The 22076-nt window shown below is 43.4% G+C and overlaps 1 protein-coding gene across 2 annotated transcripts in view; it reads right to left on the reverse strand.

Annotated features, from left to right (window-relative positions):
• trpm5 (transient receptor potential cation channel, subfamily M, member 5) overlaps positions 1–22076 on the reverse strand; it is a 130308-nt gene that overhangs the window by 44694 nt on the left and 63538 nt on the right. For both annotated transcript variants that reach the window (XM_087996732.1, XM_087996733.1), the window contains 7 exons: positions 18830–19015; positions 16536–16638; positions 16298–16416; positions 12828–13196; positions 8129–8269; positions 7047–7170; positions 4081–4226 (listed from right to left, as the gene is read on the reverse strand). In XM_087996732.1, coding sequence (XP_087852858.1) covers positions 4081–4226; positions 7047–7170; positions 8129–8269; positions 12828–13196; positions 16298–16416; positions 16536–16638; positions 18830–19015 — 1188 coding nt within the window. The remainder of the gene's footprint in view (positions 1–4080; positions 4227–7046; positions 7171–8128; positions 8270–12827; positions 13197–16297; positions 16417–16535; positions 16639–18829; positions 19016–22076) is intronic.

The raw sequence follows: 22076 nt of genomic DNA on the forward strand, positions 1-22076 counted from the left end.
TCACTCTTTCCAAAATTGCTAACACCTTCTCATGAACTACAATCCCATCTAATCTAATAGCCTGTATCTCAGTATACTCCTCGACACATCGTCATCATTCACACTGGAAAAAGACAAAAAATATTCATTTAGGCACTTCCCCTACCTCCTCAGACTCCACGCACAACTTCCCACTACTGTCCTTGATTAGCCCTACTCTTACTCTAGTTATTCTTTTATTCTTGATATACTTATGGAAAGCTTTAGGGTTTTCCTGTATCCTATCTGCCAATGATTTCTCATGTCCCCTCCTGGCTCTCCTTAGCTCTCTCTTTAGGTCTTTCTTGGCTAACTTGGAACTCTCAAGCACCATAACTGAGCCTTCATGAGTCATCCCAACATAAGCCTTCTTCTTCCTCTTGTCAAGAGGTTCAACCTCTTTAGTAAACCACGGCTCCCGCACTCAACAATCTTCTTCCTACACATTTATCAAGTACCCGCAGTAGCTATTCCTTGAACTAGCTCCACATTTTAATTGCGCCCATCCCCTGCAGTTTCCTTCTCCAACCTATGCATCCTAAATCTTGCCTAATAGCCTTTGTCTTTTCCCCATCTGTAACTCTTGTCCTTTGGTATATACCTATCCCTTTCCATTGCCAAAGTAAACATAACCGAATTGTGGTAATTATCACCAAAGCATTCCCCTACCTCCAAATCTAACACTTGGCCAGGTTCATTACCCAGTACCCAATCCAATGTGGCCCCACCCCTTGTTGGCCTGTCTACATACTGTGTCAGGAAACCCTCCTGCACACAATGGACAAAAACTGACACATCTAAGGTACTCAAACTATAGTATTTCCAGTCAATATTTGGAAAGTTAAAGACCCCATAACAACTACCCTGTCACTTTTGCTCCTATCTAGAATTATCTTTGCTATCCTTTCCTCTACATCTCTGGAACTATACTGAGCCCTGCAGAGAACTCCCAACAGGGTGACCTCTCCTTTTCTGTTTCTAACCTCAGCCCATACTACCTCAGTAGATGTGTCCTCAAACATCCTTTCTGCTACTGTCCTTGATTAACAATGCCACACCTCCCCCTCTTTTACCAACTTCTCTGTTCTTACCAAAACATCTAAATCCCAGTACCTGCAACAACCATTGCTGTCCCTCCTCTCTCCATGTACCTGAAATGGCCACAACATCAAGATCCCAGGTACCAACCCATGCTGCAAGTTCACCCACCTTATTCCGGATGCTCCTGGCATTGAGTAGGCACACTTCAAACCACCTTCCTGCTTGCCGTGCACTCTTGTGAACTTGAAACCCTATTTCTGACCTCACTACTCTCAACCTCCTGGATACTGGAACCACAATTTAGGTTCCATCCCCCTGCTGAGTTAGCTTAAATCCTCCTGAAGAGCATTACCAAATTTCCCCTGTAGAATATTGTCCTCTGGTTCAGGTGCAGACCATCCTGTTTCTAGAGGTCCCATCTACCGCAGAATGAGCCCAAATTATCCAGGTATCCAAAACCCTCCCTCCTGCACCATTCCTGTAGCCACGTGTTCCACTCCTCTCTCTCCCTATTCCTCGCCTCGCTAGCACGTGGCACGGGTAACAAACTGTTTGTTCGAGATAAAAACTCTGTTTGTTCTACCTCTAAGCTTCCACCCTAGCTCACTGAATTTCTGCCTTAAAGATTAAATAGTTTAAATTCCCTACATTTGGAAACAGGCCCTTCGGCCCAACAATCCACACTGACCCTCCGAAGAGTAACCCACCTAGACCCATTCCCCTACCCTATATTTACCCCTGACTAATGCACTTAACATATGGACAATTTATGACCAAAATATGACCACCCTGTGGCTCAACACTTCAACTCCCCCTCCCACGCCACCAAGTATGTGCAGGTCTTTGGACTCCTCCATCGCCAGACCACAAAAACACGACGGTTGGAGGAAGAGCGCTTCATCTTCCGCCTAGGAACCCTCCAACCACAAAGGATGAACTCGGATTTCACCAGTTTCCTCATTTCCCCTCCCCCCACCTTGTCTCAGTCAAATCCATCGAACTCAGCACCGCCTTCCTAACCTGCAATCTTCTTCCTGACCTCTCCGCCCCCACCCCAGTCTGACCTATCACCCTTACCTTGACCTCTTTCCACCTATCGCATTTCCAACGCCCCTCCCCCAAGTCCCTCCTCCCTACCTTTTATCTTAGCCTGCTGGACACACTTTCCTCATTCCTGAAGAAGGGCTTATGCCCGAAACGTCGATTCTCCTGTTCCCTGGATGCTGCCTGACCTGCTGCGCTGTTCCAGCAACACATTTTCAGCATATGGACAATTTAGCGTAGTCAATTCACCTAACCTGCACATCTTTGGATTGTGGGAGGAAACCAGAGCACCCAGAGAAAACCCACGCAGACACAGGGAGAATGTGCGAACTCCACACAGACAGTTGCCTGAGACTGGAATCGAACCCAGGTCCCTGGTGCTAAGAGGCAGCACTGAGCCCATCGTTCTATAAATCCCCTTACCTATGTCATTAGTGCCTATGGTAGCTTGAAATAAAAGGTTAATATTTATACTGGTGGTGGGAGGGGCAAGAATAAACAAGAGACAGTTCAAAGAGAGAGAAAAACAGTTGGCGAGACAAAGGATTAGGTAAAGGTCAGTCTGGGAGAATGACTAGCTGCTAACGGGGACCATTAGTGGCTGCCAATTGGTTGTGTGTGGTAGCAGACCAAGTGATGACGAGACCTGGTGTGCGGAGGTTGGGGCAAGGACAAGGGAGAAGCAGCCCAGGCCCAAAAATGATTGAACTCAATACTGAGTGCTGAAGGTCACAGGGTGCCCAAGTGGAAAATTAGGTCCTGGGGAGACAGGATGCAGATTGGGGAACTGCTTTGCAGAATACCTTTGTTCTACCTGCAAAAATGACCCTAAGCTTCCAGTTGCCTGGCACTACAACACACCAGGAGAAAGTGAGGATTGCAGATCTGCAGCGAGGACTTGAACACACCATTGTGTTCCCTGGCCAACATCTGTGTCTCAGGCTTGCTGCGGTGCTGCAATGAAGCTCAGCACAAGCTGGAAAACAGCATCTCATTTTCCGCCTGGGAACCCTGCAGCCTTCAGGACTCAATATCGAGTTCAACAATTTTAGGGCCTGAACACCTGCACCCTTGGCCTTACCCAAACCCCACACACCAGGCCTTATCATCACATAGGCTTCTACCCTACACAACCAATTGCCAGTTACTAATGTTCCCCATTAGCAGCTAGTCATTCTCTTTCCTTTGCACAATGGCGTTTCTCTGTTTCTGGCCTCTATCTCCACCCATCATTTGCTCCTCCCTCCATTTTCAGCATATATATCATCCCTCTCGTGGCTATAATCAGTTCTGAAGAAGGGTCACTCGACCAGAAACATTAACTCTGCTTTCTCTCCGCAGATGCTGCCAGACTGCTGAGTTTCTCCAGCAATTTTTGGTTTTGTTACAGTTTCTGAACGGAGAGTTAATGTCACTCGTGAGGCAAGTTAAAGTCTACACCTTTATAAAAGCTTTATAGCTTTCAAGTTATTTATGATTTATATATTGAGCTTATATATTAAGCAGTCTGACAACCCTGAGAATGTAGTGAAGTTGATTAAAGTGTTGAAGATCAGCATGGATACCAATAATGCACATACTCAAACCAATTTTATGCCAACAAGTAATGCTACCTGATGAAGGAGTAGCGCTCTGAAAGCTTGTACTTCTAAATAAACCTGTTGGACTATAACCTGGTGTTGCGTGATTTTTAACAAATAATATCACTAAGGGGAGATCACCTCAAATCGGGTGAGTGAGCCAGACTTAAAGGACTTTAATGGAGAAGGATGGTGTGGTCCATCACATCAAAAGCTATAGAGATGTGTCATTAAGTCAGTGTGACTCACATCCTACACCTCCATGGAACAAAAACGTTTCAAATACTTATTGTGAGAGATAAGAAAACCATTTAACGGCAGCTAGTTGCTTTGCAAAAAAGGCAGTTATGTTTTCAAACTTGTAGCTGGAGATGGTAAAGTTGAGACACATCTGTACCTGAACACCGTCATGTGCAAAGAAGGATTTAGCATCTGCTTCTGTCGCTAACTGCAGGCAAGTGGTCTTGCTCCAGTACTTGGTCTTACGAATCAGCAAGTAGAAAGCTCTGTCCTCACTGTTAGTGTAACACTGGCCAAAGAGGTCTGCAGCCAGAGGGAAGAAAAAAGAATCACTTCCGATTATTACAGGACGTTACTGAATAATAAACAGACAGGCTTCACATCATAGTTTCATAGTAATAGAAGCAGGAGTAGACCATTTGGTCCATCGAGCCTGCTCTGTCATTCATTAAGATCATGGTTGATCTATCCATTGTCTCAGCTCCTCCTACCTGCATTATCCCCATAACCCTCAATTCCCCTACCATGCAAAAACCCATCCAACTTATTTAATGAAGCTGCCTCTATTGCTTCCTTGGGCAGAGAATTTACTACCCTCTGGGAAAAGCAATTCCTTTCCATCCCGGTCCTAAATCTACTCCCCCTAATCTTGAGGCCACGTTCGCTAGTCCTAGTCTCACCCACCAGCGGAAACAACTTGCCTACCCCTACCTTATCTATCGCTTTCATAATTTTGTATGTTTCTTTAGTTTCCCTCTCAATCTTCTAAATTCTAGTGAGTACAGTCCAAGGCGGCTCAACCTCTCCTCATAGGGTAATCCTCTCATCTCCAGAATCAACCTGGTGAATCTCCTCTGCACCACCTCCAAAGCCAGTATATCCTTCCTCAAGTAAGGAGACCATAACTGCGCACAATACTCCAGGTGCGGCCTCACCAATACCTTGTACAATTGCAGCAGAACCTCCCTGCTCTTAAATTCAATCCTTCTAGCAATGAAAGTCAATATTCCATTTGCCTTCCTGATTACCTGTCGCACCTGCAAATCAACTTTCAGCGATTCATGTACGAGCACTGCTTTGCATAACAGTATGCTGCAATCTTTCACCATTTAAATTATATTCTGATCTACTATATTTACTTCCAAAATGGATAACCTCACATTTACCAACATTGTACTCCATCTGCCAGACCCTCGCCCACTCACTGACCTATCTACATCTCTCTGCAGACCCTCCACATCGTCTGCACAGTTGCCTTTCCACTCAATTTAGTGCCATCAGCAAACTTGGATATGTTTCACTTGGTCTCCTCCTCAAAATCATTTATATATATCATGAACAGTTGCCAGCCGAACACCGAGCCCTGCGGCACACTGCTCACTGCTGATCTCCAATCAGAGAAACACCCACTTATTCTAACTCTCTGCTTTTTATTGGTTAACCAGTCCTCTATTCATGCTCGTATATTCCTCGCAAATCCATGCAATCTTGTCTTATCGGTATGGCGTCCCACTGGGGTAACATACTGAAAACCAAGTACCATTATTCCTGGTTAAAACCGAAAGAACGGTGTATGCTGTAAACCAGAAACAAAAACTGAAGTTGCTGGAAAAGCTCAGCAGGTCTGGCAGCATCTGTGGAGCGAAATCAGAGCTAATGTTTCAGGTCCTGGTCTAAGGAAGGGTCACTGGATCCGAAATGTTAATTCTGAATTCTCTTCACAGATGCTGCCAGACCTGCTGAGCTTTTCCAGCAACTTCTGTTTTTGTGAGCATTATTCCTGGAGTTGTCACTAAAGTTAAAGGTTTTATAAATGTATGCAAAGTTACCCAATTAATCTGCCTTTCAGTCTCAGGTGGAGAGAAAGCCCATACCAGGTTTCTGTGCGTAACAAGAATTACTATCTGTCACAAATAAATAGAATGTAGCTGTAATTAAAGAATGATGAACCCACAACTTAAAATTCTACTGTTAAAACTCTAACCCCTTATAAAACAATTTCTGCACGTGTACAGGAAGACAGACACACAAAAAACAGGATGTAATGGGCGGAGGGAAAGACTGGGAAAGCACTTCAATATCCCTGTCCACAGAATGCACTGAGATGATCCTTTTAGCTTGCCAGAACTTACTGTTCTTTGAGCTTCTTTCTCCAGGGACTTTCACTTGAAGGAGGCAGAGGGTGACGAGTGATAACATTTCTGACTTATTGCTAAAGAGCAACTGCTTACCACAACCGTGGTGGAAAAAATATAGATTGCCCTTTTTCAGGCTCAAGGCTGTGGAGAAAAGGATAACATTTTCTTTCAAGGAGGTCCACTTGGCTTCTGACCCAAACATTCACACCCACAAACTATTCAGCTGCCTGTGAGGTGATAACATAGTTGTTGGCAGGGCAAGAGGATTTTGTCAATGACACCTGGTTATCCATTCCACAGACAGATTAGCTACTTCTTGCTAGCCAAATCTATCTTCTTACACACTCCTTGGCTCTAATGCACCCACCCTTCTACCCTTATCACTGCTTGAACAAGCAGCAGTGTAAATAACACTCACAATGAGCAACTTGCTTTAAAAAGTAGTTACATCTCCACAATCCTTACTTTATAAAGATCTTTTATTCCCATTTCAGTTCACAATCAAAATACAGAAAAATGCAAAGAAATGATCTTTACGTGTGATAGTTTTAATATGTCTTTAAAGTCTTGAAAGTGGATCTCTAAGTGGAGATTCTATTTAATTATACCATAGTGAGCAAAATAGATCATCTGAGCAAAGTTATTTAAATGCCAAGTTTGGATATTTGGGAAGATAGGATGGGGCAGGGGAGCAAAAGGCACAGGTTCAAACTAATAAAGGCAACATTAGGACTGACATGAGGAAGATATTCTTCACACTGAGAGGGATCAACAAATAGACTGGACTCCCAACTAGAGAATCAGAGGGAACAGCTAATTTGAGAAGCAATTGGAAATTGCATGTCTTAGAGCTTTATTAGATTGATAAACAAAAACAGATTGATTGCCCTGACTCCTTTACAAAGTATTTCCTAATCTGGCCCATGGTCTATGCACCAATGGTGTTGTAAGAGATGTTGGTGTTTGGGTTTTTTTAAAAATGTACCTAGTGCCAGTTGATCATATTTGGCCTTTTTCATGCTCTGAGATGTCTCAGTGTCCGATTCCAAGTGAGCCATTTCTTTCAAAATCTTGCATGCGACCAGTGCTGCAGGCACTGCTTCTGGACCCTATAGGAGAGAGAGAGAGAGAGAGAGAGAGAGAGAGAGAGAGAGAGAGAGAAAAACTCACACAATCAGTTCTTTGCCTGTGTCAAGGGGAAGCTAATCCTTATAAATTCAAAGCTAAACCTGTGGATCCATTAAACCAGAATGACAGCTTGGTAAATACAGACTCATTACCAACAACTGACACTTATGTTGAGTCTCCATCATAAAATATGTAAAGATTTTGCATCCACTGCTTTTAAACAAAGGGAATTCCAAAAACTCTCAACCCGTAGACAAAACCAAAATGTCTCCACATCTGTTTTAAATGTGTGTCCCCTTATTTTTAAATTATGACCCCCTGGTTCGAGATTCTCCAACAAGAGAAAACATCCTTTCAACATCCACCCGGTCAAGTCCCCTCACGATCTTATTATGTTTCAAGTCAGTTACTTCAGACTCTTCCAGGATACAGCCTAGCCTGTCTCGCCCTTCCTCAGAGGGCAGTCTGCTCATTCCAGGTGTCAGTTAAAGTGGGTGAGGGGTACAGGTGCCAAGGTGGGTGAGTGGGCTCAGGTTGGATTGGGTCCAATCCAGTCTGGAGCAGATTGGCGGGGCTGGGAGCAGTGGGGCTGCTGGTCAGGGTCAAGTATCAGTGGGAATGATTTGGGGGTCACATTGATCAACAGCCAGGAGTTTAGAGTAGGTTTTAATTTCTCCAAATTTTCCACTTCCTGGCTAACTATTCAGTCAAGTCTGTCAGGATCCTCTGAATGAATCAATTCTTGGTGACTTTATCTGAGGGTTCTGGGCGTTAGGCAAATTCCACAGTCTGTCAGGATTCTGCATGATCCTGAGACACACCTTATGGGGAACATCTCTCTGGTCTCCCACAATCCAGAGCTGGACCCTCAGCTCCATTAAAGTCATGCTGGTGGCTTGAAAGACAGCAAGGTCTAGGTTTCTCTGAAAAGCTACTCACCATTTCCCAGAAGTAGTTAGCCATTTCTTGTCGGTTCTGTAGGATAGCCCACAAAAAGAGGTCCCTCCAAGGGTTTTCCAGCTTCTGGCTTAAATCAGGCATCACAAACAACCTCTGACCGCGTAATTTGCTGTTCAATTCCTGTAAAAAGTACATAGATGTTGTGTTCAGATGTTTAAATTAAAATCTGTTCCTTCAAAGCTAAGCCTGGTTTTTCCTGGGTAATCCAAGATGGAGGACAGGAAAAATTTCTGGCTGTAACAGGCTGCTCCTTTTTTGAGGTATTTTAGGTGTTGGAGGTGATTTCCTTGAATTCCGGGAGCAGCAATTACTGTTTTATATGCTACTGCAATTGTTTTGGAACTCTGGGAAAAAAAAAAGTCAAAACAACAGCACTTTTAAAAGGGAGAAAGACAGACAAAGGCAGCAAGCATATGGTCTATAAAGGAGAGAGAGAAAGAAACCCACACTGCTAACTGACACAGCAGTGAACCTGCGCGGTTACTGCCTTTGGTGTTGAATTCATGTATCGCTGGACATCGGAGTGTGTCTGGGAAAACTTAAACAGCGAAATTCACAACTGAAATTGGAGGAACCTGTTTGGGAAGGTTCACAGCACAGAAACAGGTAAGTGAATAGTTTTAAGTATAGCCTTGCTGTAAATCTACAATAGTGATATAGTGGGTTCTTTCTTGACTATATGTTTTTATTGGGATCGGTCTCTTGATTAAATTTTAAAGATATATGCCATAAGTATTAAGTTCGCCTGGAGCAGTTTTTTGTAGAGGAATAAGATGGTGTGATTTTCTGGGTCTGTAGATTGGAAGGAGCAAAATGGCCTTTAGTAGAACGATATGCTTTTCTTCTCAGATGTGAGAGTTTCAGGAACGTTTAAGGGTTATGGAGGATTATAGCTGCAATAAATGTTGTTTGTTGCAAATCCTATCAGATCAAATGGATCGGTTGGAGCTACAGTCAGAGGCAATGAGGAATTTACAAGAGCAAGAGGGTGTAATGGATGGCAGTTATAGGAAGGGAGAAAAGCTGCAGATACAGTCAGATAGATGGGTTAACTCCTGGAAAAGTAGGAGAGGTAGGCAGGTAGCGCAGTAGATGTATGTGGCTATCCCCATTTCAAACTAGTATGCTGTTTTGCAAAATTATGGGGGTGATGGACTTTCAGGGGAATGTAGCACAAATAACCAAGTTTCTGGTATCAAGACTAGCCCAAATGTAATGAGGGGTACATCGGGTTCCAATCGATCAATTGTTGTTAGGGGGAAGACTGGAGGTTGGCTAACGTGGTGCCATTGTTTAAGAAGGGTGGTAAGGACATGCTGGAGAACTATAGACCAGTGAGCCTGATGTCAGTGGTGGGAATCCGGAGGGACTATATGTACATGTATTTGGAAAGGCAAGGACTGATTAGGGATAGTCAACATGGCTTTGTGCGTGGGAAATCATATCTCACAAATTTGATTGAGTTTTTTGAGGAAGTAACAAAGAGGATTGATGAGGGCAGAGCAGTAGATGTGATCTGTATGGACTTCAGTAAGGCATTCAACAAAGTTCCCCATGGGAGACTGATTAGTAAGGTTAAATCTCATGGAATACAGGGAGAACTAGCCATTTGGATACAGTATTGGCTCAAAGGTAGAAGACAGAGGGTGGTGGTGGAGGGTTGTTTTTCAGACTGGAGGCCTGTAACCAGTGGAGTGCCATAAGGATTGGTGCTGGGCCCTCTACTTTTTGTCATTTACATAAATGATTTGGATTCGAGCAGAAGAGGTACAGTTAGTAAGTTTGTAGATGACACCAAAATTGGAGGTGTAGTGGACAGCGAAGAGGGTTACCTCAGACTACAATAGGATCTTGACCAGGTGGGCCAATGGGCTGAGAAGCGGCAGATGGAGTTTAATTCAGATAAATGCGATGTGCTGCATTTTGTGAAAGCAAATCTTAGCAGGACTTATACACTTAATGGTAAGATCCTAGGGAGTGTTGCTGAACAAAGAGACCTTGCAGTCAGGCTCATAGCTCCTTGAAAGTGGAGACGCAGGTAGATAGGATAGTGAAGGTGGCGTTTGGTATGCTTTCCTTTATTGGTCAGAGTATTGAGCACAGGAGTTGGGAGGTCATGTTGCGGCTATAAAGGACATTGGTTAGGCCACTATTAGTATATTGCGTGCAATTCTGTTCTCCTTCCTATCGGAAAGATGTTGTGAAACTTGAAAAGGTTCCGAAAAGATTTACAAGGATGTTGACATGGTTGGAGGATCTGAGCTACAGGGAGAGGATGAACAGGCTGGAGCTGTTTTCCCTGGAGCGTCGGAGGCTGAGGGGTAACCTTATAGAGGTTTACAAAATTAAGGGGCATGGATAGGGTAAATAGACAAAGTCTTTTCCCTGGGGTCACAGAGTCCAGAACTAGAGGGCATAGGTTTAAGGTGAGAGGGGAAAGATATAAAAGAGACCTAAGGGGCAATGTTTTCACGCAGAGGATGGTACGTATATGGAATGAGCTGCCAGAGGAAGTGGTGGAGGCTGGTACAATTGCAATACTTAAAAGGCATTTGGATGGGTATGTGAATAGGAAGGGTTTGGAGGGATGTGGGCCGGATGCTGGCAGGTGGGACTAGATTGGGTTGAGATATCTGGTCGGCATGGACGGGTTGGACCGAAGAGTCTGTTGCCATGCTGGACATCTCTATGACTCTCTAGTCTGAGGTAGACAGACAGACATTTCCGTGGCCAGCAGCAAAAAATCAGAATGGGGTGTTGCCTCCTTGGTGCCAGGATCAAGGATGTCTCAGAGAGGGTGCAGAATGTTTTCAAGGGGGAAGAGGAGCCAGCAGGTCATTGTAGACATTGGAACCAACGACAGAGGAAGGGAAAATGTTGAGATTCTGAAGGGAGATTACAGAGAGTTAGGCAGAAATTTAAAAAGGAGGTCCTCGAGAGTAGTAATATCTGGATTACTCCTGGTGCTACGAGCTAGTGAGGGTAGGAACAGGAGGACAGAGCAGATGAATGCATGGCTGAAGAGCTAGTGTATGGGAGAAGGATTCACATTTTTAGATCATTTGAATCTCTTCTGGGTAGAAGTGAACTATATAAGAAGGATGGATTGCACCTAAATTGGAAGGGGACTAATGATTTTCTAGAGCTACTTGGGAGGATTTAAACTAGTAAGGGGGGGGGGGGGGGTTGGGACCCAAGGAGATAGTGAGGAATGAGAATCAATCTGAGACTGGTACAGTTGAGAAAAGAAGTGAGTCAACAGTCAGGGCAGGCAGGGACAAAGCAGAGAACAAGGCTGTACTGATAAATTAAACTGCATTTATTTCAATGCAAGAGGCCGAACAGGGAAGGTAGATGAACTCAGGACATGGTCAGGAACATGGGACTGCGATATCATAGCAATTACAGAAACATGGCTCAGGGATGGACAGGACTGGGAGGGAAGAGAGAGGGAGAGTGGCATTTTTGATAAGGGATAGCATTACAGCTGTACTGAGGGAGGGTATTCCCAGAAATACATCCAGGGAAGTTATTTGCGTGGAGCTGAGAAATAAGAAAGAGATGATCACCTTATTGGGATTGTTGCAGACTAGGGGAGCAGGGTGGGGGCGGATGGAGGGGGGGGGGGGGGGGGGGGAGAGGTGCATGGCAGGAGCAGACAGGGGGCAGGGTGGGGGTGGACAGGAGTGCAAGGGGGCAGGATCTCGAGCGCAGCCTTGTCTCCTGAACGGGGAATGGACTTTACGAAGTGCTCGCTGTGTCAATCCCATTGAACTGATTTGGAGGAGGGGGGGTGGGGGAAGGGGGTCGAAGAGTGGTGCGGGGCTTCATCAATGCTGCAGTTCCCTTTCACACAAGTGTGTCTCTGCTCAGAAACAAACCCTGAGACAGAGAGAAGGAGCAAGGCAGGACAAAGGAAACTTCAGAAAACTCCAAGCCCCAGAAGAGAGGCATTGAATCAATTAACCAAACGAAATAGTGCCCATCCATCTTGTTCAGATAATCGAGGTTCCTCTGTACTAAGCTAATGGTAAGATTCTTGGCAGAGTAGAGGAGGGTAGTGAGTAACATCTACTCTACAGTAAATTGCAATCCTTTTTCTTTTCGTTGGTGTGGTACATTCTGTTGGGTGAGGGATATTATCTTAGTGAGACATTAGGCAGAAATAACTTGGTGGGGAATAAGAGTACCAGAGCAGGTGGCTGGAAACATGCTGTGACCAAAGGGAATTGTCAGTGTGGTGGGCCTCTATTCTAAGTCTGTTTGACAAAGTGCCTAAATAGCAGGGATGGAAATTTGGCTTGAAGGTAAGAAGAGTTTAGCAAAATGTTTCAGATGGGCGGGGACACAAGTTCCCAATTTGTTGAGTTTTAATTTCAGGAATTTTACAGGCTATTCTTCATCACCTTTCAGCAGTTGTAGCTGCTAATTATTGAAGAGATCAGTGCATGGATAAATCAGTACCTCAAAATGTATCAGCAAGAATGGGGGCTTGACAGTTCCTTCAGGCAGTAAAGAGCCTCCAATGTGGCTTCAAGCTGACATTAAGCACAAGATGCCATCTTGGTAAAGGAGTTGAAGGTTATGCTAGGAAAGCTCATGTGGAACATTGCTAAGGACATTCTACCAAGCAATGTGAATGGCAAACAGACTGCTGACTGCTGGGTTTTGCACTTACTGTTATTGATTTCTTAACACCCAAATGCTTGCGAGAGGGGTTGGACTCCTGGAAAATACCCTTGCATGCATCGTGTAGGAAATCCTTTAGCACTTTAGATACTTCATATAGGGTAAACTTGGGCCTCTTCTCTGGTGTATCACGGTGTGAAGTGGAGTTCATGCCACTTATAGTAAGTCTCTGCTCCTCGTGTTTCTTCAGTAAGAGCTCATACAGGAGGCTCTTCTGCGAGATGGAACGGTAGAGTTCCTGGAGCCGGCCATAGGTGAGGAAGTCATTCATATTCATCCCATTGTCAATGAACAGCCGGACAAACTCTGGCTTGTCATTCACCAAGGCATCCATCATTACTTCTTCCAGGTCACAAGACTACAAAACAAAAGTACACATATTATTCTTGTACAGGACTTTGATTAGTGAATGTTGATATGACTGCTGCAGCATACAAGATTCTCCAACAAAGCATTGTGTGGTGATGAGTTCTGTTTGAGTAATGTTGGTCAAGGAGTAAACATTGACTAATGTAGGTGAATGGGAAATAATTTGCTTTGGCCTTGTAAATGATATGGCAGAGTACTTCCTAAATGATCAAAAACTAGAAACAATGCAAAGAGGCTTGGTGGGGATAAGTGTTGCAAGGACAGTGTTTGTTAACATGGAACATAGGACATCACAGTGCAGTAGAGGCCCTTCGGCCCTCGATGTTGCGCTGACTTGTGAAATTAATCTGATGCCCTACACCGTTCCATTATTATCCATAAGTATGTCCAATGCCCATTTAAATGCCCTTAACATCATCAAGTCTACTACTGTTGCAGGCAGGTTGTTCCACACTCCTGCTATTCTCGGAGTGAAGAAACTACCCCTAATCCACCCTCGGGTGATTGACTCTTTGTGAAGTTTGCATGACCCCCCCCCCCCCATCTGTGTGGGTTTCCACCACAGTCTAAAGAAGTGCAGGTTAGTGGACTAGCTATGCTAAATTGCTCATAATGTCCAGGGATGTGTAGGCTAGGTAGGTTAGCCATGGATATGCAAGGTTACAAGGATCGGGTGGGTCTGGCTGGGTTGTTCTTTGAAGGTCATGTGGATTCGATAGGCTGAATGGCCTGCTTCCACACTATAGAGATTCTACCTCCTGAAGCCTGAAGTGTAATACCAGCACTGGCCACAATCCCAGTGAGCCACTGTAATTGGAGAGCTGCTGGCTTCTGAAATCACACCTCATCTGTTAATGGCCAATTGACCATTAAAATGGATGCCTCTTTGGCTGGGAAGCCTCTCCGTGACATTTTACATTGGACTTCCTGCACTCTCTGTATTATGTACCGAAAGGATGGTAAGGTGTTTGTAACTCTCTTTTGCAAATGACAGTTGATACTAGATGATGAACTATACATTTTCTATCTAAGATTATAAGACTTTTGTTAACAAAATATACCAAGGAGGCTGATATATGAAGTTTGGTGATGGTCAACCATGACCGTAGCTTGAACCTACTCTTGTTCCATAATCCTCTAGTTTTCTTAATTAATGCCATGAATCAGGTAGATGTCAAATGTGTCAATTAAAAACAGAAAATGCTGGTAATATTGAACAGGTCAGGCACCCTCTGTAGAAACGTTTCTGCACCTGAAAGATTAACAGTTTCTCTATCTGCTTGGCCTGTTGAGTATTTCCAGCATTTTGTGTGTGTTTCTGCTTTCCAGTTTTTGCAGTATTTTGATTTTGTGTTGACGTTCAATGTCCCATCTGAAGGGCACATTTCTGGCCATGCAGCTCTGCCTCAGTAACACACTGCAACGTGCACATAGGATTTGTGCTGAAGTCTCTCGAGATGAGCTGAATGAGCTTTGGTCTTCTTCCACATTGGGGAACATGACCTTCATACTGATTGCAGTCAAAACTAATTCCCAGTTTTGAACACATTAATTAGGCCATTTTTTTTTGGAGTACTGCATGCAATTCTGGTCTCCATGCTATTGGAAAGATGCTGTGAAACTTGAATAGGTTCAGGAAAGGTTTACAAGGATGTTGCCAAGGTTGGATGGTTTGAGCTAAAGAGAAGTTGAATAGGCTGAAGCTATTTTCCTTGGAGCTTTAGAGGCTGAGAGGTGACCTTATAGAGGTTTATAAAATCACAAGGGGCATGGAGACAATAAATAGCCAAGGTTTTTTCCCTGGGTTGGGGGTGTCCAAAATTGGAGGGTATAGGCTTAAGGTGAGAGGGGAAAGATTTAAAAGGGATCTAAGGGGCAGCATTTCCTTGCAGAGGGTGGTACATGTATGGAACGAGCTACCAGAGGAAGTGGTGGTTGTTGATACAATTGTGACATTTAAAAGGCATTTGGATGGACATATGAATAGGACAGGTTTAGAGCGATATGGACCAAATGCTAGGAAGTGGGACTAGATTAATTTAGGTTATCTGATTGGCATGGAAGAGTTGGATGGAAGGGTCTTTTTGGCTGTGCTGTACATCTCTCTGACTTTAAATACTCAAATATGCTCAAAGTCATAGATCAGAGCTGGATCAGGATTTACAAAACAATGAAGCAATGAGACTGTGTATGTGTGCATCAATTATCGCAACTGCCTGGGGTAAGGAGGGCTAAAAATTCGAAGTAACACTTCCAAGTTATGGAAGGGCTGAATTGAGCAGGAATAGATAAATTCTTTGGACAAGTTGATTAGAAATTATTATGCAGATCTAGTGCAGGTGGGACTTGCATCCTGGCCTCCTGGTTCAGATGTAGAGACACTACCACTGTATCACACGAGCCCCCTGGAATTAGTTTGAATAGTTTGATTTTCCCAGGTTATTGTGGACTGGCAGAGCAGCTTGTCAGCACATATGCAAATGCATTGTATTCTTTCAATATGGCTGGATCTGTTCCTGATTGGAGCAGTGAACACCTTCAACAATAGGTGAATAACTGATAACACAATACATTTTCCCTAGTTTGTAGAATCTTACAATCCCTATAGTGTGGAAGCAGGCCATCAAGTCTGGGATGTAGAATGTATCTTAGCAGAGACAATACTTCAAAAAGTATTTTTCTGGCTATAAAATTGTTTTGGGACCTCCTGAGATTGCGAACGGTATTGTAATACAAGTTTTTTTTTCCCTTTCTTTATTCAGAACTTGACCAAAGCAAATTTAAAAGGAAGAACTTGTTTCATTGTTCCAACATGTCACTAAGATCTCACATTGTTTCTGCCATTCAGATAATTCTAGCATGTTGCTTTCATTTTTACAGGTTCAGCTTATCTTTTCCTTCTTTGAATGAAACTTCTGATTCACCGCCACTGGTTCCCATCCAAATGGAAATTGCAATTGATGTAAATTTGCTATTAGCCCACCAAAGATAGCAGTTCCACAGACCTATCCTTTTAGTAACACAGGCAGGAAAACCTCAAATGCTCATACTTTCCTCTTTCACTTTGTCGAAATAAATTATATGTCTTACCTTCCACTCCACATCACCATTGAAAATCTCATTCTTGGCAATGTCCACCCTGTTCCAGGCTACAGCAAGTTTTAGTTCATCCAGATACTCCTGGGCTTTCTGAGTCTGACTCTTACATGCTAAAGAGGAGTGCCAAACATTCATTGTAAATATCTACACTGAACCCGACATTTCGCATTACTTTTTAATTTGATGCCAGAATATGATTGCTGTTAAAAAAAAAAAGCAGTCTCCCTACCTTTGACAAGGGCTTTCAGCATAATTGTGTCCAAGTCCTCAGAACTCTCCTGTTCTGAGTTGTGTACTGTTAAAATATGGTCTTTGGCCATAATGTTTTGAATCTTAAAAGAATCCAGAAGTTTACATGTTTGCTTCTTCAGGACAATATTTTAGATTAAATTACCTGAGATTTTTAAATCGTGCAAGTTAAATTTTAATCATCTGACATTAAAGATGGTCGATATTTATGAACGTTCCGCAGTTTGTCTTATCAGCATGTCTTATTACTGAATTAAATGATTCAGAGAGGGTTAAACACACATCAGAGGCAATGTAAAGCAGAAAGCTCAGGGTATTTTGCTGCATGGTTCAATGTGTGGAAATTGGCATATGGAACAATTTAGTTAATACAACAACTTGTGTTAAATAATTTCTCTCAAATAACAAAAATGTTTCCAGTTGAGTATTATAAAGTAAAATTTGACACTGAGCCAGAGGAAGAGGTTTGTGATAATAATGTACATTCAAAACCATTAGTTTAGCAGAACAAGCAAGCAAAAGCAAATTAGTTCCAGTGTAGATAAAAATGAGATAGTACAGTTTAGCAGGAAGAATACGAACACTAACAACTTTGTGATTAATAAGTGTCTAAATCAGGTAAAACAACCAAGAAAATTGGTGATGCATCTTAATAAGAGCATAAAAAGAGTACAAAGATTTCCTGTATTAGGATTCAAGTCTAGTGGGAAAATTTGGAAAGCAGAGAATTTATGTTAAACTTATATAGAATCATGGTTAAATGACACCTGGAGCACTGGGGACATTTCTGGTCTTGTTGGGCATAATCATATGCCACTCTCTGCAATCTACCCCAATCCCTGTTGCCAACTGGGGCTCAAGTGAAAAATTATCTCCCCTCTAAGAGCTTCAGTGTGCCATCCTCCTAGCCCATGCTAGTCCTAAAGTTAGAACTAGGTCATTCAGTGCAGAAATCAAGAAGAACAATTTTCTACAAACAGTCATGGAAGTGTGCAATTTTCTCAGCCCCGCACCCCCCCCTCCCCCCCAAAAAAAAACTTACATTGCTAAAACTTCCAAACGTAATAGATAGTCTATTGTTAGGGGAGAATATCAAATGATATGGAGTAAGAACGTTCAAATTGAGAGTTAAGTTACATATTGGCCATGATTTAAGTGATCAGAGACAAAAAAAAACTGCAGATGCTGGAATCCAAGGTAAACATGCAGAAAGCTGGAAGAACACAGCAAGCCAGGCAGCATCAGGGAGGTGGAGAAGTCAATATTTCAGCAGTGCAGGTTTGAGGGACAAAATGTCCTATTCCTATTTCTCAGCATACTTTTTAACAATGCTATGGCTTTATAAGGTTGTCTATCCTGGTTTTGTTTTGATGAGAGGTTGTAAGACAGAGGTACTGAGCTGTCTACTTGGCAAGCCAGTAATCAGCTTGTGAAGACTTGTTTTTTTTAATGGTTGGAACAATAGAAGCAGCCTGGCTGGGTGTGACCAGCTGTCACAGACCAGGATTTCTAGACTTATTGTTTTAGTTTTTAGGTTTAGCTTTAAACAGTTGCTATTGTGGGCCAAAAGTCATGGAAGCTATTTTTCCCTCTCTCTCGTTTAAACTTGGGGTTCTCTTCCTAGGCTGCTGAACTATTTGTAAGATAAATCTATTATTTTGAATTTGCCTTTTTGCCAAAGAGTGTATTTATGGGATATTTCTATACTGTAACAGTTAATTAATAATAGCTATTGTATCTATTTTCTGTTAAGTTTTCCAATGTAAATTAAGTTATTCTAAATTCTTCTTTCTTTTGGTTGTATTTGAACTATATTGTTACAATAAATCGTGCTTTGCTTAACGTGGAGTGGTTTGATCAGTCATATCGCATCTGGAACATGGTCCTTTTTCTTATTTTTTAAGCAAATATGAATTTAGGGTCTAGGCTGCCTTCTTAAAATATTTTGAGGGGACTTGGTCTGGTCCAAAACAAATTAAACAGAAACAGTCATAAAGCAGGCAAACAAAATGCCAATAACATCAGCTGTAGACACTGGAAATCTAAAACATAGAATGAAGAAACTCAGCACGTCTGGCAGCATCTGCAGAGAGAGAGATTCAGAGTTATCATTTTGAGTCTGATGTGACTACTCTTCATACTGGATTTGAAACAACACAGATGCTGCCAGACCTGTTGAGTTTCTCCAGCATTCTTTTTGCATTTGATTGAAACAAGGTATCAAGCCTTTCTCTCAGTACTTGTTCAATGCACTGGTGATAATGCTAATCTTACCAGTTTGGTCCATTTGAGAATATTCTCCCCGGAAAAGGTTTCCCTTGGGAATTTTTCCTGAAGTTGTTCTTGTACAGTCTCTGGAACCAAAGGTCCATGCATCAACGAGGCAATAACATCAGCAATGCCTCCAGATCCTGCCAGGACTAGCCACGGAACAGAGTTTTCCATCCCTTGGTACACTTTCTATGAAGCAAATTGAAGCTCGCTTATCAAGATTTTGTATCTTGTAGAAACAGCAATCATAGAATATTCATTTGAAACTACTATTTCACAGCTGCAGAAAAGCACCAATTCCCCACTTCCTAAGCCATATAGACGAAACACAACAGAATATACTGCTGTACTGTGATGCAGGCTCAGTCCTGCAGGAAGATTATACTCGATTGCCAGTTTTTAAAATTCATTTTCTTCAATCCTCTTGCACCAAACCTACTTGTCTGAAAGGGAAAGGTTTGTCTGCTCACTAGAATATTCCTTGCAGTACCTCATCTACTTGCTACCAGGGTGTAGACATTTACTGTAATCACCATTAAGAAGGCATCAGTCATTCTTCCTTCTTGAACTGCTGTGGTCTGTGCAGTGAAAGCAATCTCACAGTGCTGTTAGATGTACATTAGAGGATTTTGACCCAGCGACAATGAAGTCATGGTGTTATGTTATAAATCAGGGACGGTGAGCAAATTGGAAGGGAACTCGCAGGTGGTGGCATTTCTATTTCCCTCCTGGCCTTCTCTGTACAGACTACACATTTGGAAAGTGCTGTTGAAACAGCTTTGGTAATTGGCTGCAGTGCCACTGCAGTGTCAAACAGGGCTTCCTAAAATGTGGGCAGTTCTGGGGTTGCAATCTCAGAGATGGAGATGGTTGCTGCAGACAACTGATCATAAAAGTAAAAAATGCAACAGCAGAAGTAGGACATTCGGACCATCAAGTCTGCTCCACTATGCAGTAAGATCATGGCCTATGCAATAATCCTGAACTCCATTTTCCTTCCATTATCCTGATTCCCCTTACTGATTAAAAATCTGTCCATCTCAACCTTAAATCTACTCAAATGACCTAGCCTCAATAAGCTTTCTGCAGTAAAGATTCACAAACCTCAGAAGAAATGCCTCCTCACCTCTGTCTTATACATGTGACACCTCATTCTAAGATAATGCCCTCTGGACTGAGACTCTCCCGAATGGGGAAACTTTTCCATATCTACCCTTTAATTCCCCTGAAAATCTTTCATGTTTCAGTAAGGTAGCCTCTCATTCTTCTAAATGCCAATGAGTACAGGACCAGGTGTCTGATTTAGTTGTAGGGGAGCACTTTGGAGAGAGAGAGCATAATTCAGTTACGTTTAGTTTAGCGATAGAAAGGGATAGGTACATGCCACAGATCAAGAGTTATCGATGGGGCAAGGGCAATTATAATTATATAACTATAATTAAAATTGGTATCAGCCATGTGTTTTAAAAAATTCTCAAGGTCAAGGACCAGGCTCGCAGGAAAGTAGTCTGACACAGAACAAACAGCCAAGAGGCGAGTCTGCTAGAATATAAGTGTTTTATTCCCCGCAGCGTCGCCACAACCAGGTCTCGTACTTACAACGGGTCTGGTTTATACTCACTCTACGTGTTACCGGAACTGGGAGCCGTCAGTTCTCGTAGAGCGGTTGCCAACAACCCACGCTCGACGGTTAAACGCAACCCCGGAGCAGACTCTACCGAACTGGAGACTTTTCCAGCTGATATACTCTTTTCCAGATATAAACATTCATGTGAACAGCAGAGCAAGGCTAAAAAACACATTCCATTCTGGTTACATACAGATAAAAAGATTCACACGGGAAGGTGTATAATAAGATTCACACGGGACTAAGCGACACCTTCCATTTTCGGTTAGATTCACACATGTATTGGGACACAATTTTAACCCTTTCACCACATTCCACTGCTTGCCCAATACATGTGTCGCATTATGATTCACACATGTATTGGGACATAATTTTACACCACATTCCACTGCTTGGCCCAATACATGTGTTACATTATGCCCATATGTATTCTTTCTAACAAGCGCCTACGTACACGCCAAATATACAAGCAAGTCAGGACATTACAGCATGTTAAAATCACCAGGACCGCTACCAGGATCGACAAGGGTGGGAACAGGAATGTCCCCGCAGTGGAGGACATACCACTCAATATGTCCCACCAATGATGAGCTGACTCCACGTAGTTGCGTTACACCATGTTCGCTCTGGATGGGTTATCATCCACAATTTCTCAGATACATTCCATAGTCCCCTCCACGCTTGTACATTGGGGGATGTTACCACACGCAAAAAGCGTTCTTTCTGTATTTGAGCATGCAACATTTGAATATGACAGGCAGTCCAATTTAACTGAGCCGTAATGTTCTCAAACAGTTCCTGAGTGGCACCCCAGACATCCAGTTCCCATTGCAGAGATCGTATCATTATTTCAGCTGTCTCCCCTTGAGTCATCATTACGGATGGCATCCACCTTCCAATAGTATGTAGTCCTTGTGAGGTGGCCTGTCCCGTGTTAGATAATTTAGTACGGGTCACCTCAGAGTCAATGGCATTCGAGATACCCATAACAGTTCCTGCGCCTCCCAGCAGGGTGTCGTACCACGCTCGTCGCCGCCTCTTGGTATGACACTCGGGTATGAGGGGCAACTGTACCCGCCAATGAACATCAGTGTGCAGTACCGCCCGGGCCATCTGTTGACAAGTTGACATAATAGGGGCCAACTGTGTTCGATGCGACCGCACGCCCCCCGTGGCTGGCCCGCCCCGCGTGGGGTTTAATAACGCCTCAGACGGGGCGTTCGTCGAGGGCAGTACCATTATTAACCACATGAATCGATGATGATTCCGAATATCGGTGGCATTGCGCAGCCACAGATCTTCCCCCCGAGCTGTGACGCTCCAATGAGTCCCCGTTGTCCCGCATGTCTGGGTGCGTCGGTCCCACAAACACGTCTTGACTTGGGCATTTACCACCAGGGTGCAATTAGGCGGTATGAACGATATGTCATATTTTTCCCCATCCCGGCGCATGTAGCACTGTGCACATGTGTACAATTGACAGTCGCTGGTGAGAGTCAGAACAACGCACTGCTGACCGGGTTCATATGTAAAATTGTCCTGCGTCCGTCGCTGGCTATTGGCCTCCCACCGCACCTCATGGCGGGCGACCGGTACCAGCGTCCAGGCCGTGATACCGATGCC

This window comes from Chiloscyllium plagiosum, unplaced genomic scaffold, assembly GCF_037043375.1.
Source record: "Chiloscyllium plagiosum isolate Xiang-an unplaced genomic scaffold, Cpla_swu_hap1 HiC_scaffold_18, whole genome shotgun sequence".
Lineage (NCBI taxonomy): Eukaryota > Metazoa > Chordata > Chondrichthyes > Orectolobiformes > Hemiscylliidae > Chiloscyllium > Chiloscyllium plagiosum.